Raw genomic sequence first — 21233 nt, 5'->3', positions numbered from 1 at the left:
TATGCTAGCAGATAGACCGCTTTCTCTGATTAGGTACCGTTCAGTTTTTACGGCCGGGGGGGGGCCGGCAAAATCCAGGGGGGGGTCATCATAATTTTGGAATCCGCAAAGGGGGGGTCATCGCTTTTTCACTGGTAAGAAAGGGGGGGTCACCACATTTTCAAAAACATAATACCAACAATAAAGTTCACTTTATGCCTTGGCCATGATCGACCCTCTTTACCGGCGGGCCGCCATTTTGGCGGCCCTTTACAATAAATATACATTATGTATTACCCATGACCCTCTTAACGGGCAGACGCCTTTGGCGGCCCACTCCAATTAGGTTTACTTCATGCAATGGCCATGATTGACCCTCTTTACCAGCGGACCGCCTTCGGCGGCCCACTACAATAAATATACATTATGTATTACCCATGACCCTCTTAACGGGCAGACGCCTTTGGCGGCCCACTCCAATTAGGTTTACTTCATGCAATGGCCATGATTGACCCTTTTTACCAGCGGGCCGCCTGCGGCGGCCCACTACAATAAATTGACTTTATGTAATACCCCACGGCAATCTTACCGTAAAATTCCCAATTGAAGCCGCGGCTTGTATTAGAAACATTTTTAGGGACCCCTGGGATCACGCACTGAATAATGTAATGGCTGCGCGCCTTCAGCGGCCCTGTCAAGTAAAGTCTACTTTATGCAATAGCCATGATCGACCCTCTTTACCGGCGTGCCACCTTTGGTGGCCCACTAGAATAAAGTTGACTTTACGTAATGGCCCATGACCCTCTTAACCGGAGGGCTGCCTTTGGCGAACCACTCCAATAAAGTTTACTTTATACAATGTCCATGGACATGAGTTGTCTATGGAAATGAAGTTAAAAATTGCCTTACAGTCGTCCTAATTAACAGACGTTTCAATGGATGTGGCTGAGAAGTTTGTGCACTGGCATCGAATAAAGTGCGCCGCGTACCGGAGTTCAAATCCAAACCATGCGGGTAAATTTGACATATGGGTTTTGGTTATTTTCAGGGGGGGGGGTCATCAATTTTTTTCGTCTGACAAAGGGGGGGTCATCTTTTTTTCACAAAAAATGCAGGGGGGGTCTATATTTTTTTGAACACCGGCGACAAGATTTTGCCGGCCCCCCCCCAGGCCGTAAAAACTGAACGCTCCCTTATAGGTCTTCACAAAGTCAAATATGCTAGCAGATAGACTGCTTTCTCTGATAGGTCTTCACAAATATGCTACAGATAGACCGCTTTCTCTGATAGGTCTTCACAAAGTGAAATATGCTAGCAGATAGACTGCTTTCTCTGATAGGTCTTCACAAAGTGAAATATGCTAGCAGATAGACCGCTTTCTCTGATTATAGGTCTTCACAAAGTGAAATATGCTAGCAGATAGACTGCTTTCTCTGATAGGTCTTCACAAATATGCTACAGATAGACCGCTTTCTCTGATACCGGTAGGTCTTCACAAAGTGAAATATGCTAGCAGATAGACTGCTTTCTCTGATAGGTCCTCACAAAGTGAAATATGATAGCAGATAGACCGCTTTCTCTGATAGGTCTTCACAAAGTGAAATATGCTAGCAGATAGACTGCTTTCTCTGATAGGTCTTCACAAATATGCTACAGATAGACCGCTTTCTCTGGTAGGTCTTCACAAAGTGAAATATGCTAGCAGATAGACTGCTTTCTCTGATAGGTCTTCACAAAGTGAAATATGCTAGCAGACTGCTTTCTCTGATAGGTCCTCACAAAGTGAAATATGCCAGTAAATAGACCACTTTCTCTGATAGGTCCTCACAAAGTAAAATATGCTAGAAAGATGCCATTAGTGGTTAAGACAAAATGCACCTTTGGGAAAATGCTTTAAATCTAAACTACATATTTTGCTGCCAGAGGCTCTACAACTTGAGTTGACTCATTTGAAAGTTGCAAAAGTCAACTTTCACTGTTTTCTCATGAAAACTGAAAATTACATTTTTTCCTTACAGTATAAAAAGAGCATGGCAGACATTTTGAATTTCAAGTATTGATTACAATACTTTGCTTTCGTACTCCAAACATTGCACAAGTACATCCAATATTTTTTTGCAATTACTAAAGAGTAATACATTAGAATATCCTTGGACATAAAAAATAATTGAAGTCACACTGATATAACAGATGTTAATATGATAGATCTGTTTGTTGTCTGATAAACTCATATTGCCTGGTAGCATTCCTTGCATTTTGCTTACCATTTGCTACAAATAAAAGCAATTACATGCATCACCTTAGTTGCTGATCAATATTGAAATCTTACACTGGCAAAACAAACCCAAGGACATGTTCTCTTAAAATTCATACTCAAAGTATACTCTGGCAAAGGAATATTATAACAAATCCTACCTTAAATTTTATGAGAGATTCCTGAAATTTTTTTAACTCATACATCAAGTATCTGTTCCATCAAATATCTTTTATCAATTTGGGATGATTAACATTCATACATGATACAATTACATCTACTTTGATTGGGGTATGCCATTACAGTGGCATATTACATCAGCCAATTCTTCATAGACAGTGGTGAAAAAAATGAAAATGAATACTGCCTTAACCCTTTCACCACCATGGTTTGTCCCAAATCCATTGTTTTCTATGGTAAAGTTGGACCTGTATACAGGGAACTGGAAGTGAAAGAGTTAAATTTCAGTACTTATATTGATGAGCATATAATGATGGGAAGAGTAACAATTGATATGTACGTAGTTATGTGTTAAATAGCACCCTTATCCATTTTGTTACGTGCAGAGATAACGAACAAAAGGGTGAACTCAGCAGTTAACGTTTAAAACAAAATTTATTACGAAAAAAAACTAATTGCTAAGTCAGGGATAGAGTACAAGCTTTAAAAGTGTACAGACTACTTATCTCAGCTGGGACGGCAAAGCTCCAGTCTCAGAGTTGTAACAGTCAGTGAATGAATGAACAGTCCTTGCAGGCTTGCAGCTGCACAAAGTCCACAGTATAAATCCAGCGTTGACAGTGAAGGTCTTGAAAAGTCTTGAGAATGACTACTGCTGGAGTTTATAGTAACACACAAGAGACACGATCCCAAAAGTCTGACTGGAAGCTGTGCACGTCCCTTTTATAAAGGCATATAAGAACAATCTAGAATTTTTATTGACATGCTAATTACTGTTCTAAAATTATCTCCCTTACACAACTAATCAACTTTCCAGAACATTCCAAACATGACTAATTGAATTCAAGGTTGTGAGGTCATCAAGGCAGTGACCTTGAGAATGTTCTAGACTAATTGAACTCAGGTCATGATGAGTGTGGGGGAAATGACCTACATAACACACCCCCTCTTCAAAAAGAAAATTTTCAATGAAAAATCTTTCTTTTACAAATGTAATCTTAAAAGTGTGAACAACAATAAGTTCTAAATACGAGAGAGACAGTCTGCAATTAAATTGTCTCTGCCTTTGATATGTCTAATGTCAAGATTAAACTCCTGTAACATTAAACTCCATCTTAGCAATCTCTGATTTTTGCCTTTGAATTTCTGCAGAAAAACAAGAGGGTTGTGATCAATATAAACCACTATTGGCTGATTTGAAGAAGTAACATAAACTTCAAAATGCTGTAAAGCTAATATCAAAGATAAACACTCTTTTTCAATTGTAGAGTAGTTTCTCTGGGATTTGTTAATTTGCGTGAAAAATAGCAAACAGGATGATCTATACCATGACTATCCTCTTGCAATAAAACAGCACCAGCAGCCGTATCACTAGCATCTACAGCTAATTTGAATGGCAAAGTGAAATCTGGTGCAGACAACACTGGGGCACTTTGCAGTATGGCTTTAAGTGTATCAAATGCCTGTTGGCATTGCTCTGACCAAACAAACTTTACTTTCTTTTTAAGTAAGTTAGTCAAAGGCTCAGTAATTGTGGAGAAATTTGGACAGAATTTTCTGTAGTAACCAGCCATACCGAGAAAGCGCATCAGTTGTCGTTTGCAGTTTGGTATGGGAAAACTTGAAATGGCACTGATTTTGGCATCAACAGGTTTACCTCACCCTGTCCTACAGTATGTCCGAGGTAAGTTACCCTTGCCCATACAAACTCAGATTTGGCAAGGTTGACAGTCAACATTGCTTTACTCAGTCTCTCAAAGAACTTCCGCATGAGCTTGATGTGTTCCTCCCAGGTGTCACCATACAGAATGACGTCGTCAACGTAAGCTGCACACCCGTCTAGCCCGGATATGACGTCGTTGATCATCCGTTGGAACGTTGCCGGAGAGTTCTTCATTCCAAATGGCATCACCTTGTACTGGAACAATCCGTCTGGCGTAACAAAGGCGGATATTTCACGAGCACGATCTGTCAGAGGGACTTGCCAAAATCCCTTCAGTAGGTCAAATTTCGTCACATACTTGGCTTTTCCCACTCGGTCGATGCAGTCATCAATCCTCGGGATTGGGAAAGTGTCTGTCTTTGTTAAAGTGTTGACCTTCCTAAAGTCCGTGCACATACGATAACTGTGATCTGGTTTGGGAACAAGTATGCACGGCGAACTCCAGTTACTTTTACTGGGTTCAATAAAGTCATTGTCCAGCAGGTATTTGACTTCTTCCTGGAGATATTTTGCTTTTGTTGGATTCAGTCTGTATGGATGTTGTTTACAGGCTTACTGTCCCCAACATCAACGTCGTGATAGATGACGTTTGTCCTCGTTGGAACATCTTGAAACAGGTGTTTATATTCATGGAGCAGTTCTTTCACCTGTTGTTGTTGTTCTGGCTGGAGGTGTGCCAACTTTGTAGACTCCAGCTTCTCCAGGATTTCTGAGTTCTGAAGCTTGACCGAGCCCAGCTTTGAGTTTAGAGTATTTTCACTCAAGTCAGTTTCAGTATCACTATCTTCATAATGGTTTGAACTGACTGCACTGACAGGCTGAGTTATAGTAGGATTATCCCTATCCAAATATGGCTTAAGCATATTTATGGACATAGCTGTTTTTGTTTTCGCCTGTCAGGTGTTATTATGATGTAATTTAAATCACTCAATTTCTTATCGATTAGATATGGCCCAAAGTAACGAGCATGGAGTGGTTTGCCAGGAATTGGAAGTAGAACAAGAACTTTTGACCTGGTTCAAACTTCCGTTTTGAGGTGTTTTTATCGTATTTGGTTTTCATTGACTGCTGAGATGACTCAAGATTTTCTCTGGCTAATTCACATGCTTTAGAGAGTTTTGTACGAAAATCTGACACATATTGCAAAATATTCAGACAATCATCATCGTCTGATAGGAATTTCTCTTTAACGAGCTTAAGTGGGCCACGGACTGTATGTCCAAATACAAGCTCAAATGGGCTAAAACCAAGAGACTCCTGAATTGACTCTCTAACAGCAAAGAGCAGAAAATGAATTCCTTCATCCCACTGCTTCTCAGTGTCAAAACAGTAGGTCCTAATCATGTTTTTCAAAGTTTGATGAAATCGCTCAAGAGCACCCTGACTTTCTGGATGATAGGCGGAGGACCTATACTGTTTAATGCCTAGCTGATCCATTACTTGTTGAAAAATACCAGACATAAAGTTGGAGCCTTGATCGGACTGGACACATTTAGGGAGGCCAAATAAAGTGAAAAATTTGACTAAAGCTTTCACTATAGTCTTTGTCTTTATATTTCTCAGTGGTATGGCTTCTGGGAACCGAGTTGATGTACACATTATTGTCAGCATGTACTCATTTCCTGATCTTGTTTTTGGTAGGGGCCCAACACAGTCTATTAGTATCCTACTAAATGGTTCTTGAAATGCAGGAATTGGCTGTAAAGGGGCCTTTGGAATGGTCTGATTTGGCTTTCCTACCATTTGACATGTGTGACAAGTTTTACAGAAATGTGTTACATCCTGCCTGAGATTAGGCCAATAAAAGTGACTGAGAATTTTATGATAAGTTTTCCTGACTCCTAAGTGACCAGCCCAGGGGGTTTCATGGGCTAGGCGCAATATTTCAGCACGATAGGGCTTTGGAACGACAATTTGATGTTTTATAGCCCAATCGTCATCAACCAAGACATCTGGAGGTCTCCATTTACGCATGAGAATACCAGATTTTGTATAATAGGAAACAGAGCTATCTGAAGTTTTACCTTCATCATCTACCCTGTCAAACAAAGACAAAATATCTGGGTCTTTGTGTTGTTCTGCAATGAGATTTGATCTAGAAAATGTCTGACTTTGGTCAGCAGAAGTTTTACTGGAAGTTTCAAATCCACGAGGGATAACGGAATGATCCGTGTCAAACACCTGACTGAGAAAGGTGTCATTTAAGTCAACATCTGTGACATTATTTTTGAGAGAATTTTGATTCTCGGAAGTTTTCTTTGACATGGCTCGAGTAATGGCACATGAAGGAAATAAATCGGGTATCTCTTGTTCAATTGGCTCTGGATCCTGATCTAAACTAGGATTATCAGTCACAAGTGGATTAGTAATGACCTTGTCCCCAGCAAGGTCGTTTCCAAGAAGAAGGTGAATCCCTTCAAAAGGCAAAAAAGGCCTAATACCTAAAGCCACAGGTCCAGAAACAAAGTCCGAAGACAAATAGACATTATGGAGAGGAACAGGAATGTAGTCATTACAATCTACCCCCTTAATAAGAACTTTAGAACCTGAAAATGACTTTTCAGAAAACGGCAGGGTATCTGCCAACAAAAGAGACTGGGAAGCCCCGGTATCTCTTAAAATTTGACAGGGGTAGCGGAAGAGAAATCACTAGAAAGTGATATAAAACCATTATGAATAAATGGTTCGAAAATACCCATAATGCTATCTTGAGAAGAATTGACCTTGACCTCATTAATTGGGGATAAGAGGGGTTTAACCTCAGAAAATGTGTTGCACACATTATTAGACTCTAATTGAGTTGATGAAGAAATAAAGCCGGTTGGCTTAGATCCACTTTGACCACTTTGACCTTCACGTTTTCTTTTCAATTGAAACACTCTGACATTAAATGGCCGTCTTTCTTACAATAATTACAAGAAAGTGTACCAAACTGTTTGTCGGAAGGAGATTGAGACTTGGGATCTGATGATGTGGGAGTGTTACTTGAACTCTGTGAACTGTTGTCATTTGATTTCTACTCTCCTTTGAAAAATTCTTGGATGAAAAGGAGGAGTTAAATTTACCTGCATTGTTTCTGTATGAAAAGGACTGGGATGGTTTGCTGAGAAATGAAGATTTGTGGGTCAATGAATAATCATCGGCCAAACGTGCAGCAACCTCTAATGTATCTGCCTTTTGTTCATTGATAAACGTCTTGATGTCACTCCGGATGCACCTTTTAAATTCCTCAATCAAAACAAGTTGTCGTAATTTGTCATAATTCTGACTGACCTTTACAGAAGAACACCAGCGATCAAACAGTTGTTCTTTTGTTCGAGCAAATTCAACATAAGTTTGATCCTTCACCTTCTCACAATCCCTAAATTTCTGACGGTAAGCTTCAGGCACCAACTCATAGCCCTTGAGAATTAATTCCTTCACAGAATCATAATTTGAAGCCTGCTCTACTGACAACTGAATGTAAATTTCTCTGGCTTTACCCACCAAAGCACTCTGCAAAAGCATAGACCAGGACTCCTTAGGCCAATTCAGACTCTGAGCAATTTTCTCAAAATGAAGGAAATATTTATCAACATCCTTTTCTTGGAAAGGGGGAACTAACCTGAAATGCTTAGTGATGTCGAACTTGTCTGAAGGGAAGAATTTTCCTGATTGTCCAAGCTCTAAACGTCTCATTTCTAACTGTAGTCGATGTTCTTCCAATTCTCTCTCCTTTTCTCTCTGTCTTTCTTCCATTTGTCTCTGTCTGTCTTCCATTTGTAATTCTTTGTCTTTCATTTGTAATTCTTTGTCTTTCATTTGTAATTTTTCCTGCCTTTCCCTTTCTTCCATTTGCAATTTTTCCTTTTCTAATTCCAATTTCTTAAGCTCCAAATCTGCCTGTATTTCTAATTCTAATTTTTGAGTTCGAAGGAAGACTCAGGCTCATAATCTTTTAAGGCAGACTCCTCAAAATGGCCAGAATTAACTAAATGTTTTGCAATCTTGAACTGAATTTCTCGCTTGCGCATAGATCTTTTGACATCTACTTTAAGGAAATTTGCCAGTGCTATGAGGTTGTCTTTTCTGAGGGAATTAAATGTGTCCTGATCAAGGTCATCCATAAATTCGTCTGGCTTGAATTCGCCATGATTGAATTTCGCTGAGTTCACAGTATACAGTAGTTTTGAAAAGGCTGTCAAAATGTTGTCAAACGGCTCAAAATATTCGTAATCCCGGACGAGCCCCCAATTTGTTACGTGCAGAGAAAACGAACAAAAGGGTGAACTCAGCAGTTAACGTTTAAACAAAATTTATTACGAAAATAAAACTAATTGCTAAGTCAGGGATAGAGTACAAGCTTTAAAAGTGTACAGACTACTTATCTCAGCTGGGACGGCAAAGCTCCAGTCTCAGAGTTGTAACAGTCAGTTGAATGAATGAACAGTCCTTGCAGGCTTGCAGCTGCACAAAGTCCACAGTATAAATCCAGCGTTGACAGTGAAGGTCTTGAAAAGTCTTGAGAATGACTACTGCTGGAGTTTATAGTAACACACAAGAGACACGATCCCAAAAGTCTGACTGGAAGCTGTGCACGTCCCTTTTATAAAGGCATATAAGAACAATCTAGAACTTTTATTGACATGCTAATTACTGTTCTAAAATTATCTCCCTTACACAACTAATCAACTTTCCAGAACATTCCAAACATGACTAATTGAATTCAAGGTTGTGAGGTCATCAAGGGCAGTGACCTTGAGAATGTTCTAGACTAATTGAACTCAGGTCATGATGAGTGTGGGGGAAATGACCTACATAACAATTTGTATCTTGGACAGTTATGTATTAAATAGCACCCTTATCCATTTGTATCTTGGACAGTTATGTGTTAAATAGCACCCTTATCCATTTGTATCTTGGACTGTTATGTGTTAATAAATAGCACCCTTATCCATTTGTATCTTGGACTGTTATGTGTTAAATAGCACCCTTATCCATTTGTATCTTGGACAGTGTTTTCTTGGCACTTGCCGTAATCTTCCACTAAGGCACTGAATTAATATGGCATGTCAATTGTTTATATATTTACAATTGTTTCTCTTGTACATTTTGTTGTTTGATTTTCAGCAACTTGGCAATAGTAGCATGTCTGACACTGATCTCATGACACAGAGAATCTCTGGCTTGCAGAATCTTCACAAGCTGGCATGATGCATCTGTAAGAAATAAAAATGTATCGTTAAATTCTGTAAAAGATATTGCCATTTGAAATCCATTTGCAATACCATTGGTTTAGCAGTTCAGTATCACCGTGTTGGCTTTTTGAATGGCATGATAATTAATGACGATGTTTCAAGTTCGATATAGACGGTAGGGATGCAATTGTTTTTCATTTCCTTTGAAAATACATCGTTTTTTAATTCCAAATTGAACCATGAAATTGCTGCTCATTCTTTGTGTTGAACATGCATGTTCAATGTAGGGCAGTGTGGAGTGCATGTAAATTTATACAGTATACAGAGTCAGAGGGCAAATCATGCCGGACAACGCTCACTGGCTTCAAACTCAGTTTAAATTTCCTTTTTTATTCGTTTTCTACAACTACAAATTCACTGGCATTGCCAAAACTATAAAATAATAGCAATAGTGTACCCCTCTCGGCCAATAATGGACTCAAGCAAACTTTGCACTCCATGTACTCGGCTTCGCCTCGTACATTATGTCATGCAAAGTTTGCTTTCGTCCATTAAGGGCCAGGAGAGGGGGTTCATTATTGCTTAAATATTATGCTTTCACTGAAATGAAAAGCGAACAGCCATTCTAAATTGTTTTTCTCACTATAAAATTTCTAAACTTGTTCACCCAATATTGCATATTTAATAAATAAGTTTATAATCATTCATAACACTGAATTTAGGCCAAACCATTGTGGTGAAAGAGTTAAAGATACTGCATCCAAAGTAGATGTTCAGCCAAAAATTTGAAAACACTAATAATCAATTATTTTTCAGCTTATACCGGTAATATTGCACAAAGGAACATTATGATTACCTTCAACTCTTGCTGACATTTCACTAACAATTTGCATTATATCTGTACAGGAACATTTTTGCACTGTGAATAGAAAGAGGAAAACAGATATTGCATATTACATTCAACTCTAAACTTATTTGTGAAGAAATGCGTTTAATGTAAAGTCTTTCACCATTGGTTCTTTACAATACATGATTGTAAAGTCTTTCACCATTGGTTTTGGAATTTCTGATATGGACGCGCATTTGCACACAGTCACATACTTATGGTACATACATACAGATGCCACTGACTTACCATTAAGCTCTCTTTGGTATGTATACATACACCAAATGTGAGCTAATAACTATTCATGGTCCAATACGGTATTGCAATTATCTATGAAGAACTGTCCTGTCCCTCGAAACCCTTCAAATTTTGATTGCACAGAAGATATTCATATAGAGCAGAGAATAGTGTCATGTGGCAACTACCTGTTTGGAGGTAGACTGTGCTGACATGTTTTCTGGAGCTTGTACAAAGTGACAAATATTTCAATAGAACTATAAGATAACATTACAAGGTTTACCATGCCATCACTGTTCAATTTAGCTACCCAAAATATCCTTTTTCCTAAAAGCACTTAAAAGTTCCATGTTATGAGAGAGTGGCAGCATTTTGTTTGATTACTTTGTTTACTGGCAAGTTCAAAATGTAGTTTGCAAACACTCCAAAACTGGTCATGTTGGATATGCAGATCTTTAACTTTACAGTAACTGTACATTTTACATTATATTACCATGCCCTGTCCATTGCGTTTTAATTGGTCGAGCTGCACCATATGACTGCCCACAAATACACAGTAATGATTTGTTTTCATGCCCTTTTTTTCAAACAAATCTCCCGATTTGCAAAATTTTTGCAGCGCGCGCACTACTCACTGACAGGTTCTGGGGCCCCGTTGTCGTTAATTGTCAGCATGTCGTCCGTTATTTCTGTAGTAAACATCATCAGGATGATGCAATATAGGCATGGATAAATGATAATTGATAAACAACAATTATATTCATGTTGGATGACCTATTGCAAAGTCACAGACTTATGTTTATTGTTATCTCTCCGCAGGCCACTCAACTCTTTCCCTGAAGGGTACAATGGCTTTTTCAAGACATTATATGTTATGCTTGCTTTCATATTAGCATTTGGAATGATGTGAACGTTCAATTTTGTTCTTTTTATGCACAACGTAAACAGGAAGGCTGAAGTGGGCTGAAAAATGATAGAAGCAGCAACGCCATTGCATTAATGGCATCACAGAGTATTTATAGCCAAGCTTTATCTTGGATCTGACAAGCAAAGGAAACAAAAAGGTGTGAATAGAGAAATGAGTGACTGGAGGATTTAGCTTGGGCATTGCATTTTCATTGAAAGTTTGATTGATGGAAGGGAATTTTAGATTTAAAAAATTTGACTGCTGACCATTTTCATTCAAAGGACACATCCACTCTGGTGAAAACCGAAGTTACATCAACATGTCTGATAAAATTAAGAGATTTTAACATTTGTAACATTTGGCAGGAGAAGGTCTGTAGTAACACAGTAATATAGACAACTTACACTGCTTTTCAGAATAAACTTGAAATGTTTGTTGTGTTTCCACTCCATTTTCAAGTTTGGGCATCATGCTTTCATCTTGATTTCCGGGTGAAGAAACCACTGATTTATAAACATTATGACAATTGTTCACTTCAGTGTCTTCAAGTTCACAAAGTGACATCACAGCACTGGCTTTACAATCTTCTTTGTCTTCTCTTCTTATTTGATCACAATCCTGTTTATCAGCTTCAAATTCAACAACATGGCCTAGAAATCTTTGGTTAAAAGGTTCATCATTTCCAAGTTTGAAGGCAGTTCCTTGAGTGGAATATCTGACTTCGTCTCTCTGTTCATAAAATACCGATGATGAAAATACTGATGGCTCTGTTTTCTTGCATGCATATTTTTCATTGATGTTCCATTCATTGGGTATTTTACCACCAAATAGATACTTAATATAACTATCCTGCAATGCTGCTGCAGAGTCTGTGTAGGGTGTTGCTGTTAGCTCTGCATGCTGCTTAACTCTTTCCATAGCATTGCTGTCATACCTCTTGGCATTTCTCAACTCATTTGTTGTACTACAACATGGAATACTATTGTTGTACAGATTGTTGCATTCATGCTGTAGTTGTAGCACCTTCTGACTCCACTTTGACTTCCAGGACAATCTTGTAAGGCACTGAATTTTATCATTGATCATCTCTTTGCTATGTTGAAGTACATTATTGTCCCTGTGAGCACAGACCCCAGTGTGTTGGCACATGTTGGATGTCTTGGCAATGTCATTATTGTGACTGCTGTGACAGCCCACCTCATGGTTTCTGGCAAAGCAACTAGTGTGTGCTTTGGTATTTACATGGGTGACTTTGTTGAAACCTTCTTTCACAGATTTCAAAGTTCCAAGTCCCAGACAAAAATGGCATGATTCTAATGTTTCTCCAGTGTCTTCGTGGCATATTTCACACTCTTGACTATCTAAATTTATTGTCACAAAAGAATCCTCTACATCCATTTATTGATATTGTTTTCAAAGTTCAACTCCACTGTTATATCCACTGTTTTTCTGGTTCTCGATACGTTATAAAGTCAATGCTACTTCTGTGAATTCAAGGTCAAGGTCGTGGAGATCCCTGAAAAAGTATAAATCAATGTACACTGCTATCAGTACAATAACACCAAGAAATGTAGGTATAACATTATCCTCTTCATTCTGATCATTGACACTAAGTGCTGATGTGCTTTCAGCAATGTACAAGACATGAGTGCTAAGAACAGCCCCACATGTAACTTTCATTCTCTGTGCCTGTATGTTTCTATAACAATCACAGAACCATTTCATACACCACCTGCAGCAAGTTACCATCTGTGATTTCAGTATACTAAGGAAACATTCAAATATGTTAAGAAATGATATACAGTCCAAAAATGCTGCCGCAAAACAATACCAATTATGCAGAAAGCCGATGCCAAGTACTTGTAGTAGTACTGACTGGTTAATAAAGTTAAACTGAATTTCGATTTTTTCAAATTGATCTTTTTCATAATCTCAAACTGCTTAATTTATGGTAGCACATAGGGCACATGGAATCTGGGTTAGCTGACTAAATTGTTTGAACAAAGTGAGCAGAGTTTCAATATGGTTGGTCACAGTTCATTTGCTGCATGTAATTGCCACAATAACACTTTACTTCACTTCTATAACAAACGGGGATGTACAACACAAATCAGTATGTTTTTTGTTGTTTTTATGGTGGTTGATATATCCACTGCAATGCATTGTGGGATGACCGGGAAAAGGTCTATTGAGCCAAAACCACATGTATTTTCACCCACTTAGTGTGTTATAGAAGTTTTTTCATGTAAAAATCATGTTAACAGTATCTCTGTCTTCAGGGACTTTCAATTTGATCTTCAAGTCTTTGTTAAAAATACACCATATGAGACATGTTTTGCTTCGCTAGTTTCAATCTTACCAACTGGACCTGATGATAGTGAAACATGAACTTGGCAGGAAAAGGGAGACAATTCTAGATGTCTCAGTTTTAGGTACATTTACGTGGCCTACCTGACAATTAATACATCAAATCAAGGAGGTAGAAGAAAGACTACCTCCATGACTCTGAAAGTAATGGCCACATTAGTGTAGCTGGTGTAGGCACTGTAGGCACAGTGAAAGACATTTTGGTGTTCGAATTAAGGCACAGCTGGTAGCTGGTTTTGTGTTGACCAGTATGATGTCAATAATTTGATTACCTTGATTTATCCATTTTTTTCGCCCATGTTACAAGATAATATTATTTCTGAAGAATGCTTGAAAACCAGGTCGACCCATTTTCTCCTCTCGGGTCAGTCACAATCAGGGTGCGCTAGATGATTTTCATTTGTTATGGACATATATCTGCTATTCAGACTGATATCATATTGCTTATTTGTTTCTAATAAATAATAATAGTTGTAACTAACTTGGTCACATAAAGAAATATTGCATATATTGTGCAGGTTTGGTTGTACATCCACAAAAATGCCTTTAAAAACTGTAAAAAGTAGCGTTATGCTGTTTCACTTCAAAATGTACTTAATTTTAAAATGTTTTTTGAAACACAGTGTTAAAATTGTGGAATTTTTAGCTTACATATGTTATTGCAGAATACCTAACCTTTCTTTCACAAGTTATTTCATGTGATTATGTGCATCGGAACAGAAACTGTGGTATTTTTACCAAAACTGTAACATCGTTATGTTTTTTGTGTTTTATGACCATAAGTACATATACCTTTAGTTTATATGTAGAAAAATAGATAAAATATTGTAATATTGAATTTAATTCCAACCTCAACATCCATGGCAAGCATTTTATACACCAAAATTTAAATAAAATTGCATATTGTATTGTTTTGTGAATAAATGAAAATGGACATCGTAGTGGTCGGAATTTCTTGTAGCGTCCGTGACACACTCATATCTTAAGGACAACAGGAGTTATAAAAGATCTGATGTCACAGGCCTAAGTGTCAATAGGTGCCTACCTTAAATAAACAAATTATATAATTACTGTCCCTTGCGTTCACTATTAATATTCCTAAAATATGGAAATGTAGCATCCGTGACGGTGTAGCGTCTGTGACGGTGTTTACTACATAGTCATAATTAATAACTATTTAAAACATTTTAAAGCAGTTAATCCACTGAAACATATAAATACTAGTGTATATTGTGTATACATACATGGAGTTGGGTTACAAAATGTCTTGAAGGCATAAAATTGTAAATTTGCACAAAATTGATTTTTTAAAAAGTAATAAAACACTCAAAAAGTTATGTTGAGCCTCAACTGTAACACTTAGATTGGTGTTTTTTAAGAATGCAGTAATTATATTGAATATGTTATTAGAATTATAGTGAAAAGAAGAATGAATTCTGTGCTGTATATGCATTTATTATTGTGTATTCCATTTCAATTCATTATGTCACGGATGCTACAATAAAATGCAAATATTGTTTTTCAGATTACAAGCCAATCTAAATGTGAAATAACCACCACATTTTAAGGAAAATGAGGGCAACTCCACACATCGGCTCTACCAAGATTGTTTAGTATTACGATATGGTGAATAAAAGGATCATTGCATTTATTTTGTGTGGAATACATGGCGAGACACCGGTGAATCGATAGTGCTTTGACCCTAGTCATGTGATCTGGGTCCCCAGTAAACCGGTTTGTTGATTGAGTGACTCGTCTTAACGGTGTTTTGGAACCAAAAATGGGGGTCCTTCATCAGTCGCTCTCTTGTTTTGTATCTCCCCCGCTTGGTTGTGTGAGGAAGTCATCTTCGTCCTCGAGGAGGAGAAGCCAGATTCGTTATTTGAGAGAGTTAGCCACTATTGACTGACTCTATAGTGAGCGATCCGGTGTGTGGTGTCATATTATAATTAACATGACCCAGCATCGACTGGAGTTTCTGGACGCTTATAAGGATTTTTGTTTTAGGGCATATTTTGAGCGTTGCTAGGGCTCGTTATGTTAACAGTAAATGTTGTACTAATTTGATAACGATTACTTGTTTTAGGCATTAAAATCGATTATCCGAACTTTTATTTTTGTGTCAATTTTTCGTGGACTTTGTAATAGATTTCGGGTCGATATTGGTGCCTGCTTTCCGGTGTTTGAAAAGCATGTTGTGAAAGGCTGTTTCGAGAAATAAATCTTATTTCTCTGTGTTTAGCCATTCCCAGGTTTCATGGTTTCGTTAACAATATTTGCTGTAAACGATTTGAAATCGGTTTGGTCTGAGGAGAGTATTGGTTTATTTAATTCATGCCGCCAACTTTGATTACTTAAAAGGCAGCTCTCTCAGGTTTTGATTTTCTTTACCAGATGATGTTTTCTGTATTGCTCAGCAATCTTTTCAGTTTGGTTGATTGTAGTACCAATTCGATGACTGATTGCATCTTGGTTTTATACGATAAGTTGTGGCATAAAATGGAGACAAATTAAAAAAAAAATTCAGTTTCCCCGTTGTTAAAACCGCTATCATGAAACCTTTTAAGTGTTTGAGCGATATGGGCAAAGTGTGTTTGAATTAACTCACCGGACTTTTTGGTTGTCGTTCTGGATATCGACGGACTGCTTACTCCTTCACATGTTGGTCAAAGTTACATAACGAGCTATGATTTTGTAAGAAGGATTTGTTTTAGATGCTCGTTTTATAGACCATGAGGAGTGTCGTTAGAAAACGACTTGAGGGTTGATCCCAGACTAAGCTCAGCTGCAGTGATTTTTTACTCCAACTGATTTTTGCAGTAGTTGCTATAGCTTTCTTGTTCAATTTAAAAAAATTGTCAATGTTTTGACACAATTTTCACAATTTAAATGTTTGATAGAGAAAGGTTTTAAAGAAAAGAGAAAGAAAAAACCGGATTGTTAATTGCTTTTTATATTTCAAATTGACCTAACTTTCAAGTTTGATTATGGTAGCGTCCCTGACAAAATTACATGTCATACTAAACAGAAAATATTTTAGAAAGAAGTTCATTTTGATTACACTGAATGGTATTAATATTGTTGCTATAGCATGGTTAATTAATAACAATAAAACTCTTTATACCAGCAGCATGGTTAATTAATAACAATAAAACTCTTTATACCAGCAGAAGGACATAGAGAAGTTGAAAGTCCTATTAAAAATTATGATCAATATTGTTGTATTTCTCACTAAACTTGAGGTTGTGTTTATTCATGGAAAAATTAAGTAAATCATACCAAGTATAGCTTATTTTAATGCCAATTTGCATCTTTTATATTGTAATAACATAAGAAAGCATTAACAAATAATTGTTTAAAATTTTATTATGACATTTGTGTTTCATGTACAACAATTCTGTAGCGTCCGTGACAGTGCGTCGACCATATAAAACAATGTGCACTGTGGTAATACTAATGACGTTTGTTTCACCAAATTTTAGGAAGATATGCCCCATACCATAACCTTTCAACATATTATTTAACTGGACAGTTATCATGAACTTGAAATTTTGACCTAAGTGACACACTCTAGCGCACCCTGATTGTGACTGACCCGTCTGATCATAATCATTTAAGGACATTTAATTCTTCATTTTGCGATCCTTATAACTATTACAAATTTGGCAACCCAGGTCGAGTTCGAGCAGCAGTGAGTTTCTCCTGAGAAACTCCCTGTTCGCATACATCCCTGGCTCTCATTGCTGTCACCCCACTTGCACGTTTCATATGAAAACAGAACACATTATAATCTCGTTAAGACCCGTGCACCCCCTCCTTCCCAAACATTCACAAATCACAGACTTGAACCATGGAGGTAGCTTGAACCAAGTCTTGTCTTCGACGTGTATCAAAACTGGAGAAAAAACTTTCTTCGTTCGTGCATCAAAACATTAGGCAGCGTTCACAAATAATGATTAGGGGGGCTGGAGGAATCTCGATTGAAATCTTATTTTTTTTCAGATCCCCCCTAAGTACCCTAAAAATTTCCAAATGCCCCCCCCCCTCTATATGGTCAAAATTTTTCAAGTCCCCCCCCCCCAACTATCACAGGCCCGCATATTTGTAAAGGATGTGAGCGCAGAAAAAATAAAAATGTATTGCACTGTTCTGCTCAAAGGTGTTCAACACTATCTGTATTAGCACTTTGTATAGTCATATTCCAAAGGCAAGTTCTTTAAATGCATCGGTGAAATTTTTAGATTTATTGGTCTAAAAGCTAACTTGAGTTAATCCGAACTCTGGCCAGGTCAATTGCTCCTGCTGAATGCAATCATGAGAGAGTAGGCAAATTGTGAATTCTGGCTAATTGCCATATTGCACAGTGACCTACCAAAAATTTGTTTCAAAACTACATGACATATATGGATTAGATGCTACTCAAAATTGACAATACTGGAAGGTTAAAATATTCCATCAAATAAATGTTTAATCTCTGAAATTTTGGGTGTAATAATTGCAAATTTGGTTAAAATATAAATAATTCCATTTGGTCACATATTTTTTCTTTAGTCTTTACTGTTCAAAGTTTTACTTCTGTATCATTTTATAACACGAATGTGAAAATTTAGAAAATCAAGCGTGGTGACCCCATCTTTTTTCTTTCATATTTAATTATTCTCATATGCCAGAATTCAAAAATTTCCATGTGTTCTTCCATGTGTTGCTCTCTGGCCTGATCTTGTGTATAAGTATGTTTCACTGTCATGAACATCATTTGACCCAAAGTCTTCTTCAACTACCATGTACATCAGAGTCAGAGCTATCTCTGTCACTGTTCAGGTATGCAGTGACAGTGACACTGCAGTAGCAAAGCATTAATGATAGTGACACTACCCATAGGCAGTAGCTGTATTAACTGTGATAATTTTGGAAATATTTTTGTTCAGTTTCTTGTTCTACTCCCTACAGCATGTTGAATTGTCTAGTATTCAGCTTGCTATCACAGCCTATGTACGTGTACCATGCATTTGTATCACTGACAACTGACTGTCAGTCTGGACTCCAATTAAATTATCACCAAATACATATTTATATTTATATATACAGGCTTTGTCGACAAACTAAATATTGTGTATTTGAGCATGCTGTACGGAGATAGCAAGAAACTGTAGTTGTTGTATTGCATAGAAATATTGCAGAAATCATTAACAGTTGCAGCTTCTGCCCTGTTACTAGGCTCAAGTTTGTTTTTTTACGACAAATCACACGTTTCGATTTTTTCGAGATAAAAGTCATGAAATGTGACAAAATGGTACTAGATTTTGTTAAATTATTACTAACATTACAACATTTTGATGACATAAAAATTGTATTCGTTTTTCATTGAATTACCTACAAAGAAAACTTGGAATTGGAAAATGTAAAACACAAAAGGGAACCAAAAATTTTCAAGTCCCCCATTTAGAGAAATGCTCGCTGTTGTTTGGATAATCCTGTCACTTGTTTTAAATACTATAAAGTATCTCGTATCAGGTGTTATATGACTAAATCCACTTACCTACGGGTACGGGTAATTTTTACCTTAACACACTTCTTGAGTGTGTTGTTGAGCAAAAAGTAAAGCAAAGTATAAACCTTTGTTTCAAGCTTTGTTTTCTTCACGCTGCGTGCGGAAGTGACGTTCGTCGCCGGAACACCGACCCGATTCACGGCGAAATGATATTCATCGACGCCACGCTGCAGCGTTTCTGTAATTACGGTGTTACCTACCTTCAGTAAAAGAGAAAAGTGCTCGACAAGAAGCATCTACTGTAGTGATTTTCGGACTTGTTGTCTAACACCACAACTTTTCGGGGAATCTGAATATGTCATTGACTTCTTAGGTGACATCATCTACCAGAAATAGACAGAACCACAAGTATCTTAGCAACGAAGGCTGGTTTCTGAAAACAAGCATAACGTCATCAAAATAGAGTGATCTGATTGGATGAATAATTGATAGTATAAACGTCATACTTCCTATTTATAAATATGTTCCTGCCTGACCGCCATTTCCAAGTCGAGTCGTACGTTGGTAGTTTCTCGGAAACCCCTATACGGTTCACTTGTATTCAAGATATAAATAATTATTGTAGTATACACGCATTTCACTGAAGTAAACGGCGCTAAATCGTGAAAAAAGCCGGATTAGAGCTGTTGCTAGTCGAAAATCTGAAGCAGTAGATGGTTCCACAATATCTTTGTTTTGAAAATCGATTGTAGCGTCGCCCCTAAAGTGTCGTAACTTACAACCTGTTTCAAACTGCGACTGCTGCGAGTATATACGCAGAAAAACCTTTACATTAAATCGCCGCGCCAACTTCGAGCCATTGAACGTACATGACAACGAACTCGTCACGATGAAAGACGAAATAGCTGCGGCAGTGGTATTCCTGACACGTATGGTTAGAAACGGCAACCAACTCAACAAGGAACAGATCGATGACTTCTCTGACAGACTAACGGCAGCGTTGGTGGAGAAATTCAAAAACCATTGGTATACAGACAATCCTATCAGAGGCCAAGGGTATCGATGCCTGCGGTTAAACGATTCCTTTCGACCAGAACCACTCCTAGAGAGCGTAGCGAATGAGTGTGGCTTCAAGTATTCAGACCTGAACTTGCCAAAGGAAATGACACTCTGGGTTGACCCATGTGAAGTTACATGCAGGTACCGATATGTTTTAACTATTTTCTCAAATCTGTAAAACTAGTATAAACATGTCAATTATCCAATTATGACGTATACAATATGATTACGGCCTCAACTCGATTCGGCACCGCTCCATTTCCGGATTCCAAATAAGGCAGCCATGTTAGGCTGCAATCACAAACACCTCGGGGGGGGGGGGGGTGTTGAAAATATCAAGGGTAAGTTCGGGGAGGGGGCATTTTGAGGGACTTGGAACGAAATTCTCTGTTGATATCAAATATGTTTGGTTGCCTCTTCAAAAGTCATAAAAATAAATTGTATGGAAAAAACTACACATTCTCTGGTGTGTATTTATAGAAGAACAAATAGAAATACACATTGTGAATGTACTGTTTGCTGAAAATTCCATTAATAATCGTAACTTTGGCTAACTTTTTTATGGTTTTGTGTATCTACCAAACTTTCTTGTTCTACTCCTTGAAGAGTAATGAAAATTACAGTTTTTAGCTTATCAACACAGCTTATCATCTTATATAAATACACATAGTACACTCAATGTGACAGTTTTCGGACAGGGTAGAGAATTTCGCCCAAAGTCGTTTCGTAAATGACCAGCAATACAAAATCTTATTACCATACCTTTCAAAACTTTAGTGCGGTTATCCTCCAACTCAGTTGACACGACGGGAGTGGTATTTCGGGATCAAAAATGCCAAAGTTTTGACCCCATGTTGAAGGCGTAATAATCGGACAGCAATCCCAGAAATCGGACGTCGTGTTTGGAATGTGATTAGGAGCGAAGTATTGATAATTTGAAACTTCAAACCACCGATTTTTAATTTCGATGTGT

The 21233-nt window shown here is 37.6% G+C and overlaps 1 protein-coding gene across 3 annotated transcripts; it reads right to left on the bottom strand.

The window, feature by feature from the left end:
- Window positions 1-8413: 8413 nt before the first annotated feature.
- Window positions 8414-20515, bottom strand: LOC139126321 (protein EURL homolog). 3 transcript variants are annotated; one of them, XR_011550528.1, is made up of 5 exons: window positions 19708-20515; window positions 19462-19584; window positions 11748-12859; window positions 10170-10232; window positions 8414-9334 (listed from the first exon to the last, which is right to left on the bottom strand). XR_011550528.1 is itself a non-coding variant. In XM_070692395.1 (4 exons), the coding sequence occupies exons 2-4, from the start codon at window positions 12739-12741 to the stop codon at window positions 9204-9206; spliced, it is 1188 nt and encodes a 395-aa protein (XP_070548496.1). In that variant the 5' UTR covers window positions 12742-12859; window positions 19462-20514; the 3' UTR covers window positions 8414-9203. The 3 variants fall into 3 exon arrangements, 2 of the variants coding, with proteins under 2 accessions (XP_070548496.1, XP_070548497.1); XM_070692395.1 differs by having other exon boundaries at window positions 19462-20514; XM_070692396.1 differs by lacking the exons at window positions 19462-19584; window positions 19708-20515 and adding an exon at window positions 19250-19455.
- Window positions 20516-21233: the final 718 nt, after the last annotated feature.

The sequence above is a fragment of the Ptychodera flava genome (genome assembly GCF_041260155.1).
Source record: "Ptychodera flava strain L36383 chromosome 3 unlocalized genomic scaffold, AS_Pfla_20210202 Scaffold_27__1_contigs__length_13241970_pilon, whole genome shotgun sequence".
Taxonomy (NCBI): domain Eukaryota; kingdom Metazoa; phylum Hemichordata; class Enteropneusta; family Ptychoderidae; genus Ptychodera; species Ptychodera flava.
This window is presented reverse-complemented; position numbering and strand designations above follow the sequence as displayed.

Coding starts and splice junctions, on each gene's coding strand:
- LOC139126321 (XM_070692395.1), bottom strand. CDS start 12,741: ATGGATGTAGAGGATTCTTTTGTGACAATAAATTTAGATAGTCAAGAG. Junction 10,233..11,747: donor AGTTTATTCTGAAAAGCAGT/GTAAGTTGTCTA, acceptor TTCTATTCACAG/TGCAAAAATGTTCCTGTACA. Junction 9,335..10,169: donor AATGTCAGCAAGAGTTGAAG/GTAATCATAATG, acceptor TATTTCTTACAG/ATGCATCATGCCAGCTTGTG.